At 44.0% G+C, this 20,291-nt stretch overlaps 1 protein-coding gene across 2 annotated transcripts in view; it reads right to left on the bottom strand.

Moving 5' to 3' along the window:
- Positions 1-12,741: 12,741 nt before the first annotated feature.
- Csnk1g1 (casein kinase 1 gamma 1) overlaps positions 12,742-20,291 on the bottom strand; it is a 134,046-nt gene continuing 126,496 nt past the window's right edge. For both annotated transcript variants that reach the window (XM_015998006.3, XM_015998008.3), the window contains one exon: positions 12,742-13,273. In XM_015998006.3, the coding sequence (XP_015853492.1) occupies positions 13,219-13,273 (55 nt within the window). In that variant the 3' untranslated portion in view covers positions 12,742-13,218. The remainder of the gene's footprint in view (positions 13,274-20,291) is intronic.

Below are 20,291 nucleotides of genomic sequence, written 5' to 3'. Positions count from 1 at the left end.
GGGTTTCTCGGTGTAGCTTTTCGCCTTTCCTGGAACTCACTTGGTAGCCCAGGCTGGCCTCGAACTCACAGAGATCCACCTGGCTCTGCCTCCCGAGTGCTGGGATTAAAGGCGTGCGCCACCACTGCCCGACCATGCAACTTTTATGTCACTTTGTAAAATAAGAATTCATATAAGCTTCAGAGGATTGAAAAAGTCATAAACTTGGATACACTTCACACAGGTCAAAAGGACTCCAGATAAGTATGGTCTTTGTTTTCCCTACCTGTCAATTCCTGAGGATGGTATTTTTCTCTCTCCTGGTTTTGGGACTCCTCCCCTTCCCAATCACTAAGATTATGGACCTAAAAGTTCAAATAAGTTAATAAATTTTAACATCTGTTTCTAGTTTAAACTTATTTCAACAGGTTTCCACTTGGCTGGCAGAAACATCCAAGAATCGGCTGCTTATTATAACCTATTCCAAACTACTATAAGCCCTGGACTTGCTGAGAGCTGATGTGGACCAGTTCAGCCAGTTAGTGATTCCTGTCTCTACATCTGGGTCAGATAACCACATGCATCTGATAAATGCCCCATTGCCCAGTCTTTGACTAGCCTTTCAGCCCTCCTGGGCCCTGACAATGATGCCCCAGTGTCAGCTGGAAGTAGTTACAGAAAAGAATACATCATCCCATGCTCCCTGACCTTAATATGTTGAAATGCTGAGTCAACAGGAAACTCCCTGGCTTTTTTTAATGGGACAAAGTGGCTAATTTAATGCCCATTGACATGCCAGGAGAAAGGGCTCAGGTTTGTCAACTGACAGATTAACTAAAGGTTCTGCAATAAGACCCTTGACCTTCTTTATGCAGAACCAAAGAGGTATTATATGCCCTTAATAAAGTGTTATTTCTATATAAATCATCCAGGATTATAACCTGGTTGTACTACAGGGCCTTAAAAATGGCAATGGATACAGATGTTGCTGCCCTAGAAAAATCTGTCACACATTTAGAAGCATTGCTCTTCTCTCTAGCTGAAATAGCTATCTAAAATAGAAAGGGCCTTGACCTATTGTTCCTTCAACAAGGCGGCCTGTGCAAGGCCTTAGGAGACCAATGCTGCTTTATGTTAACCATTCTTAAAAACCCCATGGCCCTACTTAGAGTTTCCAAGACAGACAACAAGAAAGACAACAAAATGAAGGATGGTATGAATCCCTATTTAACTGGTCTCCTTGGTTAACCACTTTGCTTCCAGCCCTGGCAGGACCTTTAATGATCCTGCTTCTAGTACTCACTTTAGTCCCTGCCTCATTGATAGACTAACTGCCTCTGCCCAAACCTCTGTCCAAGAGAAGGTCAACAACATTTAGCTAATGGTTCTTTGGTCCTAATACCATCCCCTTGAACTCCTGGACAGGCAGGACCCATGACTGAGTCCTGTCATTGGTACTTGTGAAGGGGGGAATGTAGGGCCCAGTGCATCTTGACCACACTGTTGCCATGACAGGTTCAAGGGGGACCAGACAGAGTAGGCCTAAGTTTCAGTTTACTGTAAAACAACACCTGATTCCAGGAAGAAACACAAACTGACACCATCCAGGGATGGGCCAATCAGCATCCAGGGGGAAAATGCCTAACATTCCAACCATTATAGATAACACCAGATGTCCCTTAGCATAGCACACACCTATCCCCTTTTGCCAAGACACCCCTAGACAAATGTCAGCCAATCAAGGGTCCCAAACTTTGGAAATCCCCTCACCCCAATCTCAGCTATGATAAATCCCTTCCCGGACCAGGCTCAGGGCTCTCTGATCATACTGCTGTGTCAGACTGAGGCTCTAAGCTTGAGCTTGAATAAAGACTCTTTGCTTTTACATACAGATTGGAACTCTTTGTTGGTCTCTGGGGAACTCCGAGATTTGGGCTAACAAAAACAGCAGAATAATCCTTAGAGGCACAACCCTTAAATCAAGTGGGTGAGTTTTGAACAAGAGCCAACCACTGATCAGTATAAGGGAACTGATTAGGATGCATCGGGATCCCTGTGACCTTGAGTCAAATTGTCTTCACAGCTGTGTTCAGCGGGCTGGTAGGTGGCCATCCCATTTCATAAGAGGGCCAGTCATTCTCACAGTAAGTATGTAGACTTTATTAATTAATTAATTATTCCAAGTGCAACCTTGTACTCCTCCACAAACCCTTGGGAGAAATTTTTTAGCATACATCGAAGGGGTGAGAGTTTAGACTCGGTGGTCCCCATTTTAGGAGAAAATTTAAGTGACTTGAGGAAGTAAAAGATTAATACAACCAATCCAGCAGCTCTGGCAATGAAGAGATGATGGCCCCACGTAAGACCTGCCACATCCCTCTCTCTTGTTGTGGGACCTAGAGAGAATCTGGGGCCTGGAGAGGTGACTCCAGGAGCCGATTAGTATGACTGGAAATTTCCCATCCTGGAGAGGACTTTTTTTTTTTTTTTTTTTTTTTTGTCTTGCAGAAGAAGACAAACAACAAACAATGGCATATAGAGAGTGCTGCCCAGTGGCAGAATCCGGAAAAACAAACCAACCAACACAACCAACCAACCAAACAAACAAAAACCAAACAACAACAACAACAACAAAAAAAACAACAGAGGACACGCCAGTGACAGAACAATGGCGTGCAGAGGGTGCCACCTAGTGGCAGAATCTGGAAAAACCCAGCAGAATCTCAGTCAGCTACCCTTTGGATGACACAAAACACCAGCAACAAGATCAATCAATGAACATTTAAGAGTCTTTGACCTAGGCTTGTATATAATGTCCAGTTTTTTTGGGGGGAAGGTTGTTGGTTTGTTTTTGAAAAAGGGCCTTCTCACTATATAGCCTTGGCTGGCCTCAAACTCAAAGAGATCTGCCTGCCTCTGTCTCCCATGCTAGGATTAGTTGTGCCCGCCACTGCCTGGCTGATAAAATACTTTTCATATAAAACTTTTATTATCATCTTATTTTCAGATAGGGTCTTGCTATGTAGCCTAGACTGGCCTTGAACTTGCAATACTATCTCAGCCTCCCAACTATCTGGGAGTAATAAAGTAGAAACCAAGCCGGGCGGTGGTGGCGCACGCCTTTAATCCCAGCACTCGGGAGGCAGAGCCAGGCGGATCTCCGTGAGTTCGAGGCCAGCCTGGGCTACCAAGTGAGTTCCAGGAAAGGCACAAAGCTACACAGAGAAACCCTGTCTTGAAAAACCAAAAAAAAAAAAAAAAAAAAAAAAAAAAAAAAAAAAAGTAGAAACCAGCCATCCAGTTATATGCCCAGATAGAGTTGTTTCGGTGGCCATATATGCACATGTGATTTTACAGTGTACCACACAGTTGTATCTCCCATCTGTATGCATGTTCCTCAGCAGAATTACAGCCACAAAGGTTATTCCTTGGGGCTGGAGAGATGGCTCAGTAGTTATGATCTCTGGCTGCTCTTCCAGAGGATCAAATTTCCAGGACCCACATGGTGACTCACAATCACTGGAAAATTCAGTCCTAAAGATCTGACACCCTCTTCTGGTTTCTCAGGGGACCAGGCCTGCAAGTGGTGCATATGTAAGTAAAACACCCATGTAAGTAAAACAATTTTCTTTTTCGAGACAGGGTTTCTCTGTGTAGCTTCGCGCCCTTCCTGGGACTCACTTGGTAGTCTGGGCTGGCCTTGAACTCACAGAGATCCGCCTGGCTCTGCCTCCCGAGTGCTGGGATTAAAGGTGTGTGCCACCATCGCCCGGCATAAAACAAAATTTTAAAATCTTTTTTAGAAGCCAATATTAATACACATAAAAATTTTATAAAAATCTAAAAAACACTTTTGAAAAAAATTGTTCCATGAAATGGTTCTAGTTGGAAAAAGAGGTTCAGTGGGAGGGGGATGAGACAGGGCTATGGGGTGTGTGAAAAATGACCAAAACACATTATATACATGTGTAAAATTGTCAAAGGGAAAAAAATGAAAATGAATTGTGATTAAGACTAGTTTTTTTAAAAAATGGTTTTTCTTGTGCCCCCTCCCTCCCAAGACAGGGTTTCTCTGTAGTTTTGGTGTCTCTCCTGGATCTCACTCTGTAGACCATGCTGGCCTCGAATTCACAGAGATCCGCCTGGCTCTGCCTCCCGAGTGCTGGGATTAAAGGCGTGAGCCACCATGCCTGGCATAAGACTAGTGATATTTAATGGCAGATTAACATTAATATCATATGTAGTGCTTTTTGTATGTGTGTGGTGTGCATGTGTGTTGTAGGGCTATTATCACTGTGATAAAACATATAACCAAAGCAACTGGAGAGGGGTTATTTGGCTTACACTTCTACATCACTGTTCATCACTGGAGGAAGTCAGGACTCAAGCAGGGCAAGAACCTGGAAGGAGAAACTGATGCAAAGACCATAGAGGAGTGCTGCTTACTAACTTGCTCCTCAAGGCTTGCTCAGCCTGCTTTCTCATAGCTCCTAGGACCAACAGCCCAGGGGTGGCCCCACTCAGGATGGGCTGGGCCCTCCCCCATTAATCAGTAATTAAGAAAATGCCCTACAGGCTTGCCTGCAGCCAATCCTATGGATGACATTGTATCTTCCTCTATAGCTGTCCACTTATTCATTGAGGAAGGATCTTTCAGTTGAGCCCAGAGCTCAGTAATGCTTCTGGTCTGGCAAGCAAGCCTGATTTGGGGTTCCTCTCTGCCTTCCAAGTGCTGGAATTATATGCAGCTCACCAGTTTTTGATGTGGGTTTTGAGGATCTGAACTCACGTTTCCTCAGGCTTGTACAGTGTTTTATCTGATGAGCCATTTCCCTAGCCCAACAAATGTTTCTAAAAATTGCAAGTTAAACTGGGCATGGTGGCACATGGTTTTAATCCCAACACTCAGGAGGCAGAGTTAGGAAGATCTCTAAGTTTCAGGTCACCCAAGACTACACAGTGAGAAGACCCTGTCTCAAAATAAACCAACAACTTTCCCCTCAAAACAACTGGACACTATATACAGGCCTAGGTCAAAGAATCTTAAATTCATTGATGAATTTTTATCAAATTCTATCAACATTATCTTTTGGACACTAACTTTGTGTTTCTCACGCAAAAACCTCTCTGGTTCTGTTTCACATCCCATTTGTGTGGTCAAAACTAGCCTGCTTTAAAGGATGGTTTTCTTGTCCTGTAGTCTCAGAAAGACCATAGTACAAAAGGCTCCTCGATGTATTCTTTCCATAATTGTCATAATTGTCTGCACTGGGCTGGAGAGATGGCTCAGTGGTTGAAAGCACACACTGCTCTCCTAAAATTTGGTTCCCAGCATTGGGCAACTCACAACTGCCTGTAACTCCAGTTCCAGGGGGTATGCATTTCTTGGCTTCTGTGGGTACCCGCACATATAGACACAAAAATAAAAACCTTAAAAAGCAAAACTATAACTTTTGCTTCTCCTGACACTAATCTTCCACTCAGAATTCTTTTTTTTTTTGGGTTTTTTTTTTTTTTTTTTTTTTTTTCAAGACAGGGTTTCTCTATGTCGCTTTTGGAGCCTGTCCTGGATCTCACTTTGTAGACCAGGCTGGACTCAAACTCACAAAGATTTGTCTGGCTGTAGATGTAACCAATTGTCTTATTAAAATAAGAAACACAGAGTCAATGTAAAAGAGAAAGCCGAGGGGTCAGAGCTCAGAGATAAAATCTTACCTCCTGCAGTGCTCCTAACTTCCCTGAGAGAGAACTTCTTCCTGTTTGTCTTTAAATAGTCTTTCTGTTCTGCCTTCTCATTGGTTGTAAACCCAACCACATGACTGCCTCGTCACTGCCTGTAAGTACCGCCCTCCAGGTCTTAAAGGCGTATGTCTCCAATACTGGCTGTATCCCTGAACACACAGAAATCTACCTAGCTCTTCTAACCACCACGCTCTTGCTATGGCTCTAATAGCTCTGACCCCAGGACAACTTTATTTATTAACATAAAATTAAAATCACAGTTCAGTACAAATAAAATATCACCATATCTGGCTCTGCCTCCTGAGTGTTGGGATTAAAGGCGTGTGCCACCAGCGCCCGGCCCACTCAGAATTCTTATGCTGTCCTCTTTTGCTGCCACACCTCAACCTGTAACAGAATGCCTTTCCTACTTTTTGTTATTTTCTAGATCTCACAGAGATCCACCTACCTGTGCCTTCTGAGTGCTAGGATTAATGGTGTGCACTGTACTGTCCCTTTCCTCCTTGGTTAGTGTCTGGCCCAGGCCCAGGGATGTACTCTGAGAAGCTTGCACTCTAACAGTGTCCCTGTTTGCACGTGCCTCTGCTGTGTTCTCACTAAACCTTTTCTTCAGCACTTCTCTCAAACGGTCTCCTTATCACACAGGAAACCACCAGGGACAAACCATCCCTTCCCTTTCACAGTAGGTACCAGTTAATTCTTGCAGGAGTCTTCAGCTTCCCCCATGTGAAGTGATGGCTCTTGATGACCGGCTGTTTTCCTCCAGAAAAAAATTTAGAGGTGCTAGCTTCTGTCCATCACCTGGTGCCAAAAAGTACTTCCCAGAGCCAGTTTCATATCCTCGTTCAACAATAGTGAAAGACAAATTAAGTCCAACTAGCATAACCCTATTTCTTGAAGAACTCCCACCTACAAACTACAGCATGTGAGTGATGTCCTTGAACTTGGTATGTATCTATGGTGGCCTTAAACTGACCCTCCTGCCTCCACTTCCCAAGTGCTGGGATTACAGGTTTGTACCACAATTCCTAGTTTGGAATACTGGTGTATTTGTGTGTGTTCGCATGTGTAGAGGGCAGAGGACAACCTCAGGCATTGTTCCTCAAGTGCCTTGTGTCCTCTATTTGCTATTTTTATTTGTGTATTTGTCTCTGTGAGTGTATGTAGGTCTCAGTGGCCACAAGACAGCTTGGATACCTTGGAGCTACAGTTACAGGCAATTGTGAGCTGCCCAACATGGGTACTGGTACCTGAACTTGGGTCCTCTGTAAGTTCTCTTAACTGCTGAGTCACCTTTTCAGCCTTTCTCCTTCCATTTTTCTGAGACAAGGTCTCTTAATGGGGCTGAGGTTTGCCTTTGGGTTGAAATGGTGGGTGAGCCAGCTCCAGGGATTTGTTGGTCTCTTTCCTTCCAGCACTGGGATTACAAATGTGCCACCATACCCAACTTTTCACATGGTGCTGGGGACCAAATATGGGTTCTCATACTCATGTGGCATGCACTTTACCAACCTATTTTCCCAATCTTTAAATATTAAAAACAGAATAGTGTGTGAGGGGTGGTGGTGCATGCCATGGCACATATGTGGATGTCAGAAGACAACCAACTGCTGGTTCAGTCTTCTCCTTTTTTTTTTTTTTTTTTTTTTTTTAACATGGATTCTGAGGATGAAACTCAGGTTGCCACTTATACAGCAATTCCCTTTACTCTCTGGGCATTCTGCTGGCCCTGGGATATTTATTTTTAAAGAGACTCAATACTCAGCCCAAGGAATGAAGGCAGAATGCCAAAGTACCAGACATTATTATTATTATTTTTTTTAAAGACATATTGATTCCCACCAGTCAGTCCTTGCCAGATTCTTAGAAATAAAACCAGGGAGACTAAAAACCAACTAATGAACCAGGGAAGTAAATGTAGCCAAGAAAGGTAGGACATTTTATTTTACATACAAAAAGGGTGCAAACTGAGTCCTTTCCTCCCCAAACTGGGAAGAGGTATACTTAAAATCACATTTGTGTTGTCCATGACGCCCTATGAAATGGGCTACTCTGAGATAACACATCCAGACCCACATTCCATTTTCCCCAAAGGCTATTTCCTCTGCAGAGGAGTTCTCCTCAATGGTGTCCACATCTCTCTATTGGAGGAAACATTTCAAATACACTTGAAATCGACATTCATTTAAAAAATACTACAAGTTTCATTCTTCACAGCTGCGTTTTTTTTTTTTTTTTGACCAGTGCCAGGGTTTATGAAACATTATCTTTAAAAAAAAGTAAAAAAAAAGGCATTTAACAATAACTAGACACATCCACACATGAATTAAAATTGATTTCCACAGCTGATTTATACATTATCTACTTTTAAAAAATTGCAACCAATATCCCAACATCTTTTAAAGAGTACAATGGGTAAAACTTAAAAAAGACAATAAATTAGAGAGTGTAATCTATCCAATGGGAATTGCTGCATCAACATTTCTTTCCATTGGAGTGTTGGAGCATTTTTGGTTTCGTCTTTTCTGTGGTTCTCTGCTTGATAAACAGGGCTCCTTCCCAGAGTCAGCCTGCTCACTGAACTGAGCAGCTCACACTTGTCACACTGTCTCTGAGAACACTGAGGAACACACAGTTCCCAGGAGCCTGTGCTGTCTATGAGAGTAAAACACACACAGATGAGCACATATATCCATCTGTAAATACATGTATCCTCCAAGAAATGGCTCATGTTTCCTGAGACATTCCTAACAGATTGGTAAGCCTTCTAAAAGGCTTTGGTGCATGGGCTGGCCTGGGATTTGGTCTAGAGCTCTTGAAGAGGGGAACCAAAAGGTTTCACCTACCCTGGAAGGTGAGTTTGGGTTAGTCAGGATGGCAGTCGTCTGTGCATTGCTGGAATGACTGCAATGCCCTCTGGCTTATGACCACAGATAATCCTCTGCTCTGAGACCTTAAAGGTGGTGATGGCACCAGACAAGTGATTGTGATGGGGGGCGGGGCAGGGGCAGGGGATGGGGGAGGGTAGACAGAGAGAGAGACAGAGAGAGAGAGACAGAGAAATATCCTGTCTATACAACCGAGGTTTCTTTATAACATCAAGTTTGGTAATTCAACTAGAGATATGTGGAGTACACGTTCACTTTTTTTTCCCTTGATAAGCTGATCTGTAAATACTGGAGTGGGTTTCCTGGTTGTTGTTGTTGTTGTTTTTTTGAGAAAATATGTCAACTACTATTAACTATATTCAGGGATCTACTTACTATTTTGATACAATAAGAACTCTATTCTTCTGTACTTAGTTACCTGCAAAAGGAGTAGGACAAACACCTTAAGACTGGTTATTGGATCAGACTCCCAAGACTGGTGATGAAAACACTGTTCAGAACTCTACAAACTCACAGAAGGACCACAGTGGCCTCTTCTTTTTCATACTCAAAAACTAACCTCCTTAAAACAAAGTCCCCCAACAAACAAAGGAATTCTTATCTGAGTCCTACCAACCCATTATGGGGAAGGCTGGAGTTATTGGCCATCAACATCTACATGGGACTTCCTTGAAGTCTGCAAAATCAAGAAACCCAGAGATAAGTGCTTGTCACCCACATGGCCAATCCAGATGGGGACCTAATTACCCTGGCTCCCTGAGGGTCCCTGGAATCAAGCTGCCCACTTAGGGGCAATGGAGGGGATGGTGGCAGTGGCTGGCAAAGGCAATGTCGGTTGTATGACCATGCAAACCCCTGGTCTTAAAAACTCAAGCCCTGGCATGACTGACACTGGACAAAGCATTACCAGGGCAACTAAACAGGAATGGAAAACTGGTTTCGGTATGAGCATGGAAGAGGTGGCTGGGACACAGGAGTCATGTGGGCTTGGGAGACCAAGTTCCTCTGAGGAAATGCTTTCTAGGCTTCTGAGAAAGTTCTTCTCGAGAAGTGCTGCTATGTTTGCTCAACACGGAGGGGAATGGATTATCTTTTACATTGTTTTTTAAATTAAGGCTATGATCCTTAGCAACCACTTTAACATAACATTGCCATTGCTGTATACTTCTGGCATTACAAGTGGTTGCTAACATTGGACATCAACACTACATAAGCACTACAGCATACTTTTCCTCTGAACTAGACTGGAAGTTATTTTACACAAGATGGACACCATCTGGCTAATGGACATGGGCTGATTCCGAGTTCTTGTCCTTCACTAAAAAGGAAAAGGAAACACACTTTCAGAAACTTTAGGATCCTTGCTGTCTCCTGTAGCTTGTTCCAATGGAAATGGGAATTTTAACTGGAGACTTACCTACTCACCTAATTTACACATACCTTCACAGACCCTGTTTGCTCCTAGACAGACCCAAAATAGAAGAATGTTAATTAAGGCAGTCATGACTGCTCACTAGCTGCTGGCACATTCAGCGCAGCCTTGTGGGCAGTCTGGAGTGAGAACTCTGAAAATCCACTTCTATGATTGGACACTTTACACCTTGGTGTAACCTCTGGCCTGCTTCTACCCAAGTCTGCTCAGGCTGCAATGCCTCGAGGACAGCAAAGTTTGAGGAAATAAAACTCCGAATATTACAATATCAAATGCCCCTGTCCCTGGAACAGATGAATTAGTTTTAAGGGGAAGTAAATGCATCAATCCTAAAGAAAACTGTCCTCAGGTGTCAAAACTGAGATAGAGCAAGTGGATTTACATGAGGGGAGATGGAAGGAGTGCCTGTGCCCTGGGATCTGGCTGAGCTTGCAGCCAGGCAACCGACAGAAACAGGGATGTGTATGGAGCCTGACGTACTAGTGGGGCTGGAACAGATGAGCAGATTGTTTCTGGGGAATTCAGTATGTTTTAATTTTAAGGAAGATCTTAAGAGAATTGCCCAGCTTTGGGACCACCTTAAGAGTGTCAATGGCCTTGAAAGGTCACCACCGCCCTGCATGTTAAAGGGACCTTTGCTACAAAAACCAAATATCTAGTAAGGGATTTGTGGGGGCTGGAGGGTGCCAGCAGTGCATTAGGAAGGACCCTTTCCCATTCCCACAAACCACTCAAGTTCAACCCCTCAAGAGCTAGCCTATAAAAATATTTTAAGACAAAAAAGGAGTCTTAGGCCCAGCTGCAGGGCACCCTACCCTGCAGCCAAGCTGGTCACCGCCTTTGCTTTATTGTGGAAGCAGGGTTGGGGAGGCACTTAGTGGGACAGAGAGTGCCAGGATGCTCTAGGCCTTGCCACCATTTCCTGGGATGAGGACTTTTACGTTTCTGTGGGGGAAGTCAGAGTTGCCCACATGCCAAACTAGGGACTATGTAAATTTCAGCGATGAGCTTTAACTACTACATAATGAAAAAGAAGCAAATCCTAACACTCAAATTCCTTATGGGGAAAAGTGGTTTGACCTGACTTTTCCCCGCTACTCTGTTTCATGGACAAAGATATTTCTTGTAAAGAAATGGACAGGTGGCAATCTTTACAAATGCTGAACAGGTTTGAAGCCAATGAAGAGAGATTCCCTAGTCAAGGTCCAACAGAACAGGCAAGGTGAATAAACTCTGCTTCATTTGATACTATTTCTGATACATGTCCACAAAGAGCCCTGGCATCCCCCAGTCCTTTACATACATACACAGCAGAGTTCTCTGCTGCACTAAGTCACTAGCCAATGCCATGTGGGTAGCTCTATACACCCAGATACAAGACCTCTTTGCCCATGTGAATAATCCTTGCCACACTAGGGTAAGAAGCCACTGTTTGGAAATGCCACTAAAATGAAAACAGAACATGAGAAGAGTAAGCACCATACTGTTAACTATGCAACCAGTGATGCTTCATGGTGGTATGTCCAGTGAGGACGTATGGTGGTGGGCAGAGAGTGCAGTGGGGAAAACATGCTAATATATGGCTGTATTATCTGGGAAGAGTCTCTGTTCAATTGTTAAGATAGAATTTTAGACCTTTCATTACAGTTTCCTTTTCTCTGGAATTTCCCAGCATCAACCAACCTTCCCTTCCCTGCTTACTGCAGCCTCATGTACCAAGTTCTAAGCCTGCTGCTATGGACCTGCTCCAAGATCACCACAGACTTAATTTCTAAGGCAGACCAGCCTAGATGCTCTAATTTAGTCTTGGGGCGGACATGACATACTGATTTTCTTTTCCTGGCCCTAAGATGCTGCATCCTGAGGCTTCTCTGGCAGTTGGAAGGCAATTTGCTGCCCTCTTTTGTCCACTACTGGCAATATGGTGGTGGCTGTTTAGTCACTAATTTTGTCCTCCAAGTCAACAGAAAGTCACATGGCTATCTAGTAGGAAGTCCCTGGCAGTGGAGGAAACAGACATTTTGCTTTGTTGTTGTTATTAAGTATTTCCTCTCTGAGATGAGGTGCCTTCTGGTTGGTCACAGTCTGGCTCGGTGCTCATCCCAAGTGTTCAGGAGCTGGGCTTTCAAGCTCTAGGCTGATTAGGTCAAAGGGATCTGGTGGGGACTTTTCTCTGCAGCGGAGAAGATGAATGAAAATTCAAGTATGTTTCCTTGCCAACCTGAGAATTCACTCAGGATGACACAGAGTTTGGCTTCTTCTCTTCCATGTGCTGCAAATCAGACTCTTTCCATCATGAATATCCTCTGGACCCACATTTTCTCTGAATGGCTTGGCTGGCCCATCCCCCTTGAAACAGAAAAAAGCACCCCCCCCAATATAACCAGACACAATATGCATCTGCCATGTTGTTTATAAAACAAAAACAAAACCCCAAAAAACTAAAAGTGCAATAAAATCAGTTTCCTTTCCTTTGCTCAGAACCACAGGCTTGTTTTGCTACAGTCGGAGCAAGGGATTTGCTCATCAAAAAAGCTAAGAACGCCAACACACAGGGACAGTAGACTGCAGATTTCTCACAGCTTGTGTCCTACAGTGTAACTTCACGGGAGGGAGGGAGGGAGGGAGGGAGGGAGGGAGGGAGGGAGGGAGGGAGGGAGGGAGGGAGGGAGGAAGAGGAAGCCTTACTTGTAGACACACCTGGGAAGTGGAGAAGCCCTCCAGCCCAGGCTGCCATCTCCCTCCGACCTTCCTGGCCACACCACCAGCTTCTTGACCTCTCCTTTAACTTCGTAGTTCTTATGCTGGAGAGGTTGAGGGTGGTGCAGAACCAGGAGTAAATTTAGGAAGAGGAGGAAGAGAACAGTAGTCCTTGAGTTTTTGTGAATGACACCTTCACTGTAAACAATGGGAAGAGAGTCAACCAGAGAGCCCAGGGCAAGCAGTGGAGAAGCAGCAGCTCTGGACCCGCTCAGAGCTCAGCCAGAGGGATCGCCACTGGCCCACTTGGCCCTGGCTGCCTGCACTGGCTCCTTCTGGGGGCATCTGTCTTCTTCTTTTTGGTTTGGATCTCCACCCTCCCCCACAGAGGAGTCCTTTCCAATGAGAAATGGCAGGAGCTGCAGGTGCAATTGGAGCCAGAGTCCCCAGGACTTGAGGACTCCTGGGAGGCACTGGTCACTTGTGTCGCTGAGCAGTCTTCTTCCTTTTCCTCTTAAAGAAACAGCAGCACCTGGAGCACAAGAACGTTTAAGTCAGTCTAGAAGTTTCCAGCTCCAAGTAGATCTCTGCCTGCTTCTGCTTACTGCAGGGGGTAGGGTTGTTTTATGCTGGTGCCCACCCAGATGGCCGCCCATCATCTTCGGCACACATACACTGAAAGTAACAGGCAGCGTCTGTCAGAAGTTCAAGGCAACATCTGATTGCAGCCATTCCACCCAATTAGCAAAATGCTGCCCACTAGACATGGCTGCCACAGACATTCCCGATGAAGGGTGAAGAAGGCTTTGTTCCTAGACTACCATCAAACCCAGATACTCCATCTTTGTCTAGAACCAAGATGGAGGGTGCTCAGGGTAACTTGGAAATAGCCTGCACTGTATGCCCCTTGATAACAGCAGCTGTTCAGTGCAGCTCACTAGCCAGCAGGCAAGGGCTAAACTGAGGCAAATCAATCTCACACAAAGTAGGATATCTAGAACCTTGGCAGTCACAGGATGCCAAAGGACTAAAGACTTTCTATCTTGTTCTTGGCCCCAACATGATGCCTGGAGTAAGCAGAAGCTCTAGTTCATAAAGGGTAAATCTTTATCTCCTGACAGCAGAACAGGTGCCAATCACCCCAAGGGGACCAATGCCCAAAGCCCAGGAGCTAATCCTCAGGAAACTCTGGTCACAGGGAATCCCCTACTTAGTTCCCTAAGACTGCCACTGTTCCAGACAGGGTTAGCAACTGGTTTGTTTAAGGTGGAGGCTGAGGCCCCCCCGAGTGCCATGTCTTGGGGGAACAGCCTGCAGAAGAGTGGCAGCACTGGTCTACCCTAACCCTGAAGATGCCCTCCTTACTCCAGCCTTTGGACCAGGAGGTGTGGCTGTTGCTCAGGCACTAGAGAAGGGGATGTCAAGGGAGATGGCGAGGTTGATGTAAAAGGTATGTTCTTTCTAGAAATGTCAAATGGAAAATTAGGAGGTGGGCAGAAGGCAGTGGATGAGTCAAAGATGCCAGATGATGGAGGAGAATAAAGTTGTAAGTAGAGCTCAGAAGCTTGATCCTTGAAAGACGACTTTTTCTGAGAAAACTATCTTAAGTCTCTCAGCTAACGCTTCCAGGGTTCTTTAAAATGACTTTTATTACTTTATGTTATGAGTATTTTGCCTGCATGTATGTCTGTGCACCACATTGAGTGCCTGGTGCCCACAGAGGCCTGAAGACGTCAATAGATTCCTGAGGACTGGACTTACGGACAGCCGTGAGCTGCTCTGTGGTTGCTGGGAAGGGAAACTTGTCTGGAAGTCGTCTGCAAGAGCAGCAGGCGCTCTTCACTTCTGAGCCCTCTCTAGCCCACCTCCTGGGCTTCAGTGCAAGGACACTCATGAGAAACAGACACCACTGCTCCCTTTCCACCTCCTACGTCCTCCCCTGCAGCTGATCCCTCCTTTCAGACCCCTTGTGTTACTGTCTTTTCTAATATTTTCATCACTAAAAATCTGGATAAAGTTTTTTCTTTTATCTTTTGAGACTGGGACTCATTATTATGTAGCCAAGGCTGGCTTCAAATGTACAATCCTCTGGCCTCGGTTTCCCAGAGTTCTAGGATTTAGACTGAGAAAGTTTCTTAGAATGAAGAAATAAACATTTACACAGACAGCAATGTGAGCTTTCCAAGAATTGAAATTCATGAATGAAATGTGGAATTTTCAGACAGGAGTTCCTTCCTTCCTTCCTTCCTTCCTTCCTTCCTTCCTTCCTTCCTTCCTTCCTTCCTTCCTTCCTTCCTTCCTTCCTTCCTTCCTTCCTTCCTTCCTTTCTTCTTTTCCCTTCCTCCCTTCCTTCCTTCTTCAAGACAGGGTTTCTCTGCATAATAGTCCTGGAACTCACTTTGTAGACCAGGCTGGCCTTGAACTGACAGAGAGCCGCCAGCCTCTGATTCCTGAGTGCTGGGATTACAAGGGTGCACCACCACTGCCCTGGCAGACAGGGGTTTCTTCAGAGTCTTACAATATTTTCTTCAGAATCTGGCCATGGCGACGCATGCCTGTACTTCCAGTGCTTGACAGTGGAAGAAGGGCGAAGAGCCCAGAGTTATTCTTGGCTACTTATCAAATTTGAAGCCAACCTGGACTATAGGGGGCCTTGTTTCAACAGGTACATAGACTGTGTGTGTGTGTGTGTGTGTGTGTGTGTGTGTGTGTGTGTGTAGCCCTGTGTATATCAATAACATTTATAAGTACTATTAATAGGTGTGAACCAAAGTGGTAAATACAACTGGAAACTGAGTAAGTTATTTTAAATAAAAATGATCGCTGTCTTAAAATAGTCCTTAATGGAAACATTGGGGAAGAATTCAAGAAAAAAAATCTATACATATGTATTAGAAATGAACTTTTTTTTTTTTTTACAATTTTTTATTCATTTTATATGTATGGGTATTTTGTCTGCATGTATGTCTATGTACCATGTATGTGCCAGGTCAGAATATGGTGTTGGAACACTGGGACTGGAGTTAGAGATGGTTGTGAGTACTACTATGTGGGAGCTGGGAAATGAAACTGTTTGCTCTGAAAAGGCAACCAGTGACCTTAACCACCGAGCCATCTCTCCAGCCCCAGAAACATAGACATTTGCCAGATTGAATGTCCAGAACCTAGTATTTAAGTAGACAAGTCAAATCTTATGAAGAACTAGTATTTCAGCAGTCTTAAAAAAATTTATTTATTTATTTTATGTATGAATGCTCTACCTGCATGTACACCTTTATTCCAGAAGAGGGCATCAGATCCTACCATAGATGGCTGTGTGCCTCCATGTAGCTGCTGGAAATTGAACTCAGGACCTCTGGAGTGCAGTCTGTGCTTTTAACTGCTGATCCATTTCACCAGCCCATCAGTCTTACCTGTTTCAACTATGATTTTCAGTGGATTTACTGACTCTAAAATTAACCTCTATTCTTACTTTCTGTGTGGAGGACCCTAAGATGATGACTTTTATGTTTTCAAATAAAAATGTTAAAAAATAAAAAACAAAAAACAAAAACCATCTGAAATACTGGGCCCATTTCTAAGTGTCCAGTGGATTCTCTTACTTCCTCCAGGACAATCCATAGGAAGTAGCCTGCCCTTCTGCTGAACCAGTGCAGTGTACATGAGCAGAAGCTGTCATTCAGAGAACAGCAGCCATAGTTTGCATTTAGAGCCCTATACAGCTTCAGCAGGAGGAGAAGCTTTTAATTCCACCAACAAGGAAGGGGACCCCACAATCTGTTCTTAAAGGCTTCGGTTTCTATGGTGACCACCAGTAAAAGGATCTGGACTTGAGGCCAAGTCTACCAGTAACTCTGTACAGATATGCTCCTCTCAGAACAGGGTACGGACAAATAAGTCCCTTTGTGTCTTAGGTTCTCTTCCAGTTAATCCTTTACGAGTGACAGCCGAAACTGATCCAGGATTCTCCACACAAGCCATCAAACACTTGGCCACAGGCCTCTAACCTGACCCTTGCCTTCTTCCTGTTATTCCTGTACCATGTCATCTCTGCAGTCTCCTTGCGGTCTCTCTTCTTTATCACACTCTTTTTCTCCTCCTCTGCACTCCAACTGGCTCAAGTCGGCTGTGTCTAAGAAGTCTTCCTTGAGAACTCACAGGGATTCCTCACCCCTCAGTCTTCCGGGAACAGCATGAGAACTCTGAAGAAGGCCCTGCCTTTTACAGTGTATGACTCACTTTACAGCCAGGTGACAGTCACCTCTTGGGCAGGGCCCCCCTTCACGTGCCCTGTTCTTCCCTGCTACCCCAGATCCCCGACTTCTGTGCACAAGGTTGGATGAGCACAGCAGGACCTAAAGTATTCACAACTGGGATCATGTGACTGACACCTCACAGAAAAAAACAAAAAAACAAGACCATGACAACGTTAGATTACACAGACACATGAATAGACCAAATGTCCTCTTTGAAACCCTAACACTACCAATCATATTGCCATAAAACCCAACTGTCATCTTCAATAAATATCTATTCCTAGGCAAACCCCCGTGGACAATTTGGCTTAGTCAGGGTTCAGAAAACAAGGTCCATTCCAGTTACTGAAGAGAATTTTTCAAAATGAAGTAGTCAGAATCCAGCAGGCTATTGTCATAGCATAGACTATGACCTGATGTGCACAAACAGGGAGGGAGAGTTACAGACTGTCACTAACATGAATCCCTCAGCGATTTCCCTCCCACATCCCCGTATACCCTACATTTGTATTAAAGAAGCCTTTTCTGGAAGAAAAGACAGGCTCCCATAGCCCTGTCAACCAAGTCAACCCTTAACCCACTATACTCTCATCAAAGAAGAAAGGGAACAAATAAAAACCAGCAATGTCCAATCAACACCAAAATGTTGATTTTTTCTTTCAAGGAGCTCTCCTTTCTGAGAGACTCTTACTATAGATGAAAAATTAACGAAATCAACAAGGCATTTACAGATTTCCTCCAAACAGCCTACTTCTGCATTTCAAACCAAGCTGCCAAAGGTGAGATTATCTGGTGGTTATTGAAACATCTAAAACCTTATCTTTCTAATCTTGGTCCCTCTCCTTCTGATACTATTAGTCATAACTTGGGAGAAAAAAGTTCACTCATCCAAAAAAAAAAAAAAAAAAAAAAGAGGCAAGTTTAGATAATTGTGAGGTAATTTTTGGTAGGAGGGTGCAGTGATAATGAGGTGGGATTGAAAGAAAAGAAGGAAAAGATTGATTTTTGGGTACAGGCCTGCCTCACCCCACTCTGTGGACCTAATTCCCCCAGTCTGGGCGGCTAAGACATAAGGAGGTATATGGATTTCAGTCAGTGTCGCTAATACTCTGCAATCCCAGTCTAGACAGGTCCGCTCCCCTTGCATGTGGACTGGAGAGAGGGACTCACCACAGGTTGAGCATTTTCAGGCAGCTACAGAGTATATAAGGAGAAAAACACAGAAAAGGAAGAGAGAGAGAGAGAGAGAGAGAGAGAGAGAGAGAGAGAGAGAGAGAGAGATATTAGTCCGCGGATGAGATGGAAGTGGCTCCCTGTGAGCATGCACACATGCAGTACGTGTCTGTGTTTAGTTCCCTCCTGCTGAGGGAGGCTGAGCAGGCCACTTGGCCTTCACACTGAACAGGAGGCAGAAGCCCGACAGGATGATCAGTGTGGGAGCTGCATCTCAGAGGATGCAGAACAGAAAGAGTTGGTGGAAGCCTCAGGGTGGGCTTTCTAGGAAAGCAGTGACCTGGCCTGTGGGGACTCAAGCAGGAAGGCTGAACCATCTGGCTTCACACCAGGTCTTGTACAATGCTTAGCTAACTTCCATACTCCAGTTCAAAAAGCAGCAGCTAGCACTGAGCCCTTCGTAGGAAAAGCTGAAGAGATACTTTATCTTATTAGAAGATGAAACAGAGGGAATTTACCACTTCGAAATAAATACTAGGGAAGGACCTAAATTCTAATCACACTAATTCTCAGGAGAAACTGGGCCCACAATCATCAAGATATAGCCAAAGTATAGATAATAAAAATTCTTATACTCTTACTATCACAAAAATTGACCTAAAAATCATCTGCCCTCACATTCCTCCAACCATACTTCAACAAAAGTTGTCTTATACCTAAAAGAAAAGGGAAGTCAAGTGTCCATTTTTTTTTTACACTGATCAAAACCCTCATCCTGTGATTTTTGTTCTGCCTTTACATTTAACAAGCTGGGAAAAGGAACCTAAAACCAAAAGCTTGGAGGTAAAGATTTCACACTTTCCCTGTACTTGAGTTTAACTACAATAGAAGCAACAGCCCTTCTTATCCCATCAACAGGCTACATGAACAAATGGCACCATAGCTGTGTGTAATGAGGGCATGTTTGGGGGGACCTCATGTGTCTCTAGCTTTGACTTTTCCATGAAAATGATCTAGTGGATATACGGCTATCGTGTCCTTACTCCCACATATATCAACACAGATATACCATGTGCACATGGCTGTACCCTGACAGTTCCCTAGGCAAGATAGATTGGTAGCTCATGAAACCACTACAAAAACCAGTATACAAAATGCCCAAGCAAGGCTTTGAGTGACAATTGTCCAAAGACAACTGTTCCATTTAGATTCTACACTTTTCAGAAGGCCTAAACCTGGAGTTGGAGGCAAGAGGTATAATAGTCCTTTCTGCTAAATGGGAAGACTTTAATCTCTCTTTATATTCTAGTGTTTAGAATACGACAGAACAGAACACACCTGATTGAACTCTTTCTGTATGAATGGCCTCTATCTTTCACATTGAACACAAACACCACACTCACACACAGTTAGTATATACATTTACCAAAATGAAATGAAATGAATAGGTCCAAAATATAAATCTGTTTAGGGCCTAAGACTAAAGGTCAAAAGAACTTGGTGCTCAAAGTATAGTATTAGATTCAGATCTGAATTTCTAAAGAGCAGGTACAAATGTGAAATGGAGAGTGGGGTGGGGTGGGGTGGAAAAAGGTATGGCTCTCTTTCAAGATCAGAGCATGCAGAGTGTGGTAGTTCCCAATTTTGCCTGCATGTTAGAATTCCCTAAACTTTTACATATTTTCATTATCAGGCCAAATACTAATCAATTAATCTCAAATTTCTGGGTCCATGCAGAAGTATTTGTATTTTCTAACATACTCTAGGAGATTCCAAAGTGAGAGTTCAGGAAGTGGGAATACCATATAATTTATGGAGAACGGAAGAAAAAGTTATAGGCACCATTAAAATCTCCCAAGCCCCTGAGAAAGAGGACCATGTTTAATTATTAAAATAGTCTCTGCCTGGCATCACTTTCCCACCCTACACCTTGTCTCTAGGTATCACAAGATAGAGGAAGAGTTATCCTCATTCATGTTTTTATCTGTTAAGTAGGAAAAGACCTCCTAAGGGCCAAGTGAGCTCACCAAATAGATGGGCAAGAATACAACCATGCCAAGTACATCAGGAAAACAGACCGAAATGTTTGGTGACCCTGACTGATGCCCAGGTGTTATGGTC

This window comes from Peromyscus maniculatus, chromosome 7, assembly GCF_049852395.1.
Source record: "Peromyscus maniculatus bairdii isolate BWxNUB_F1_BW_parent chromosome 7, HU_Pman_BW_mat_3.1, whole genome shotgun sequence".
Taxonomy (NCBI): domain Eukaryota; kingdom Metazoa; phylum Chordata; class Mammalia; order Rodentia; family Cricetidae; genus Peromyscus; species Peromyscus maniculatus.
Note: the sequence above shows the minus strand (reverse complement) of the source record. Positions and strands in the feature narration are given on the sequence as shown.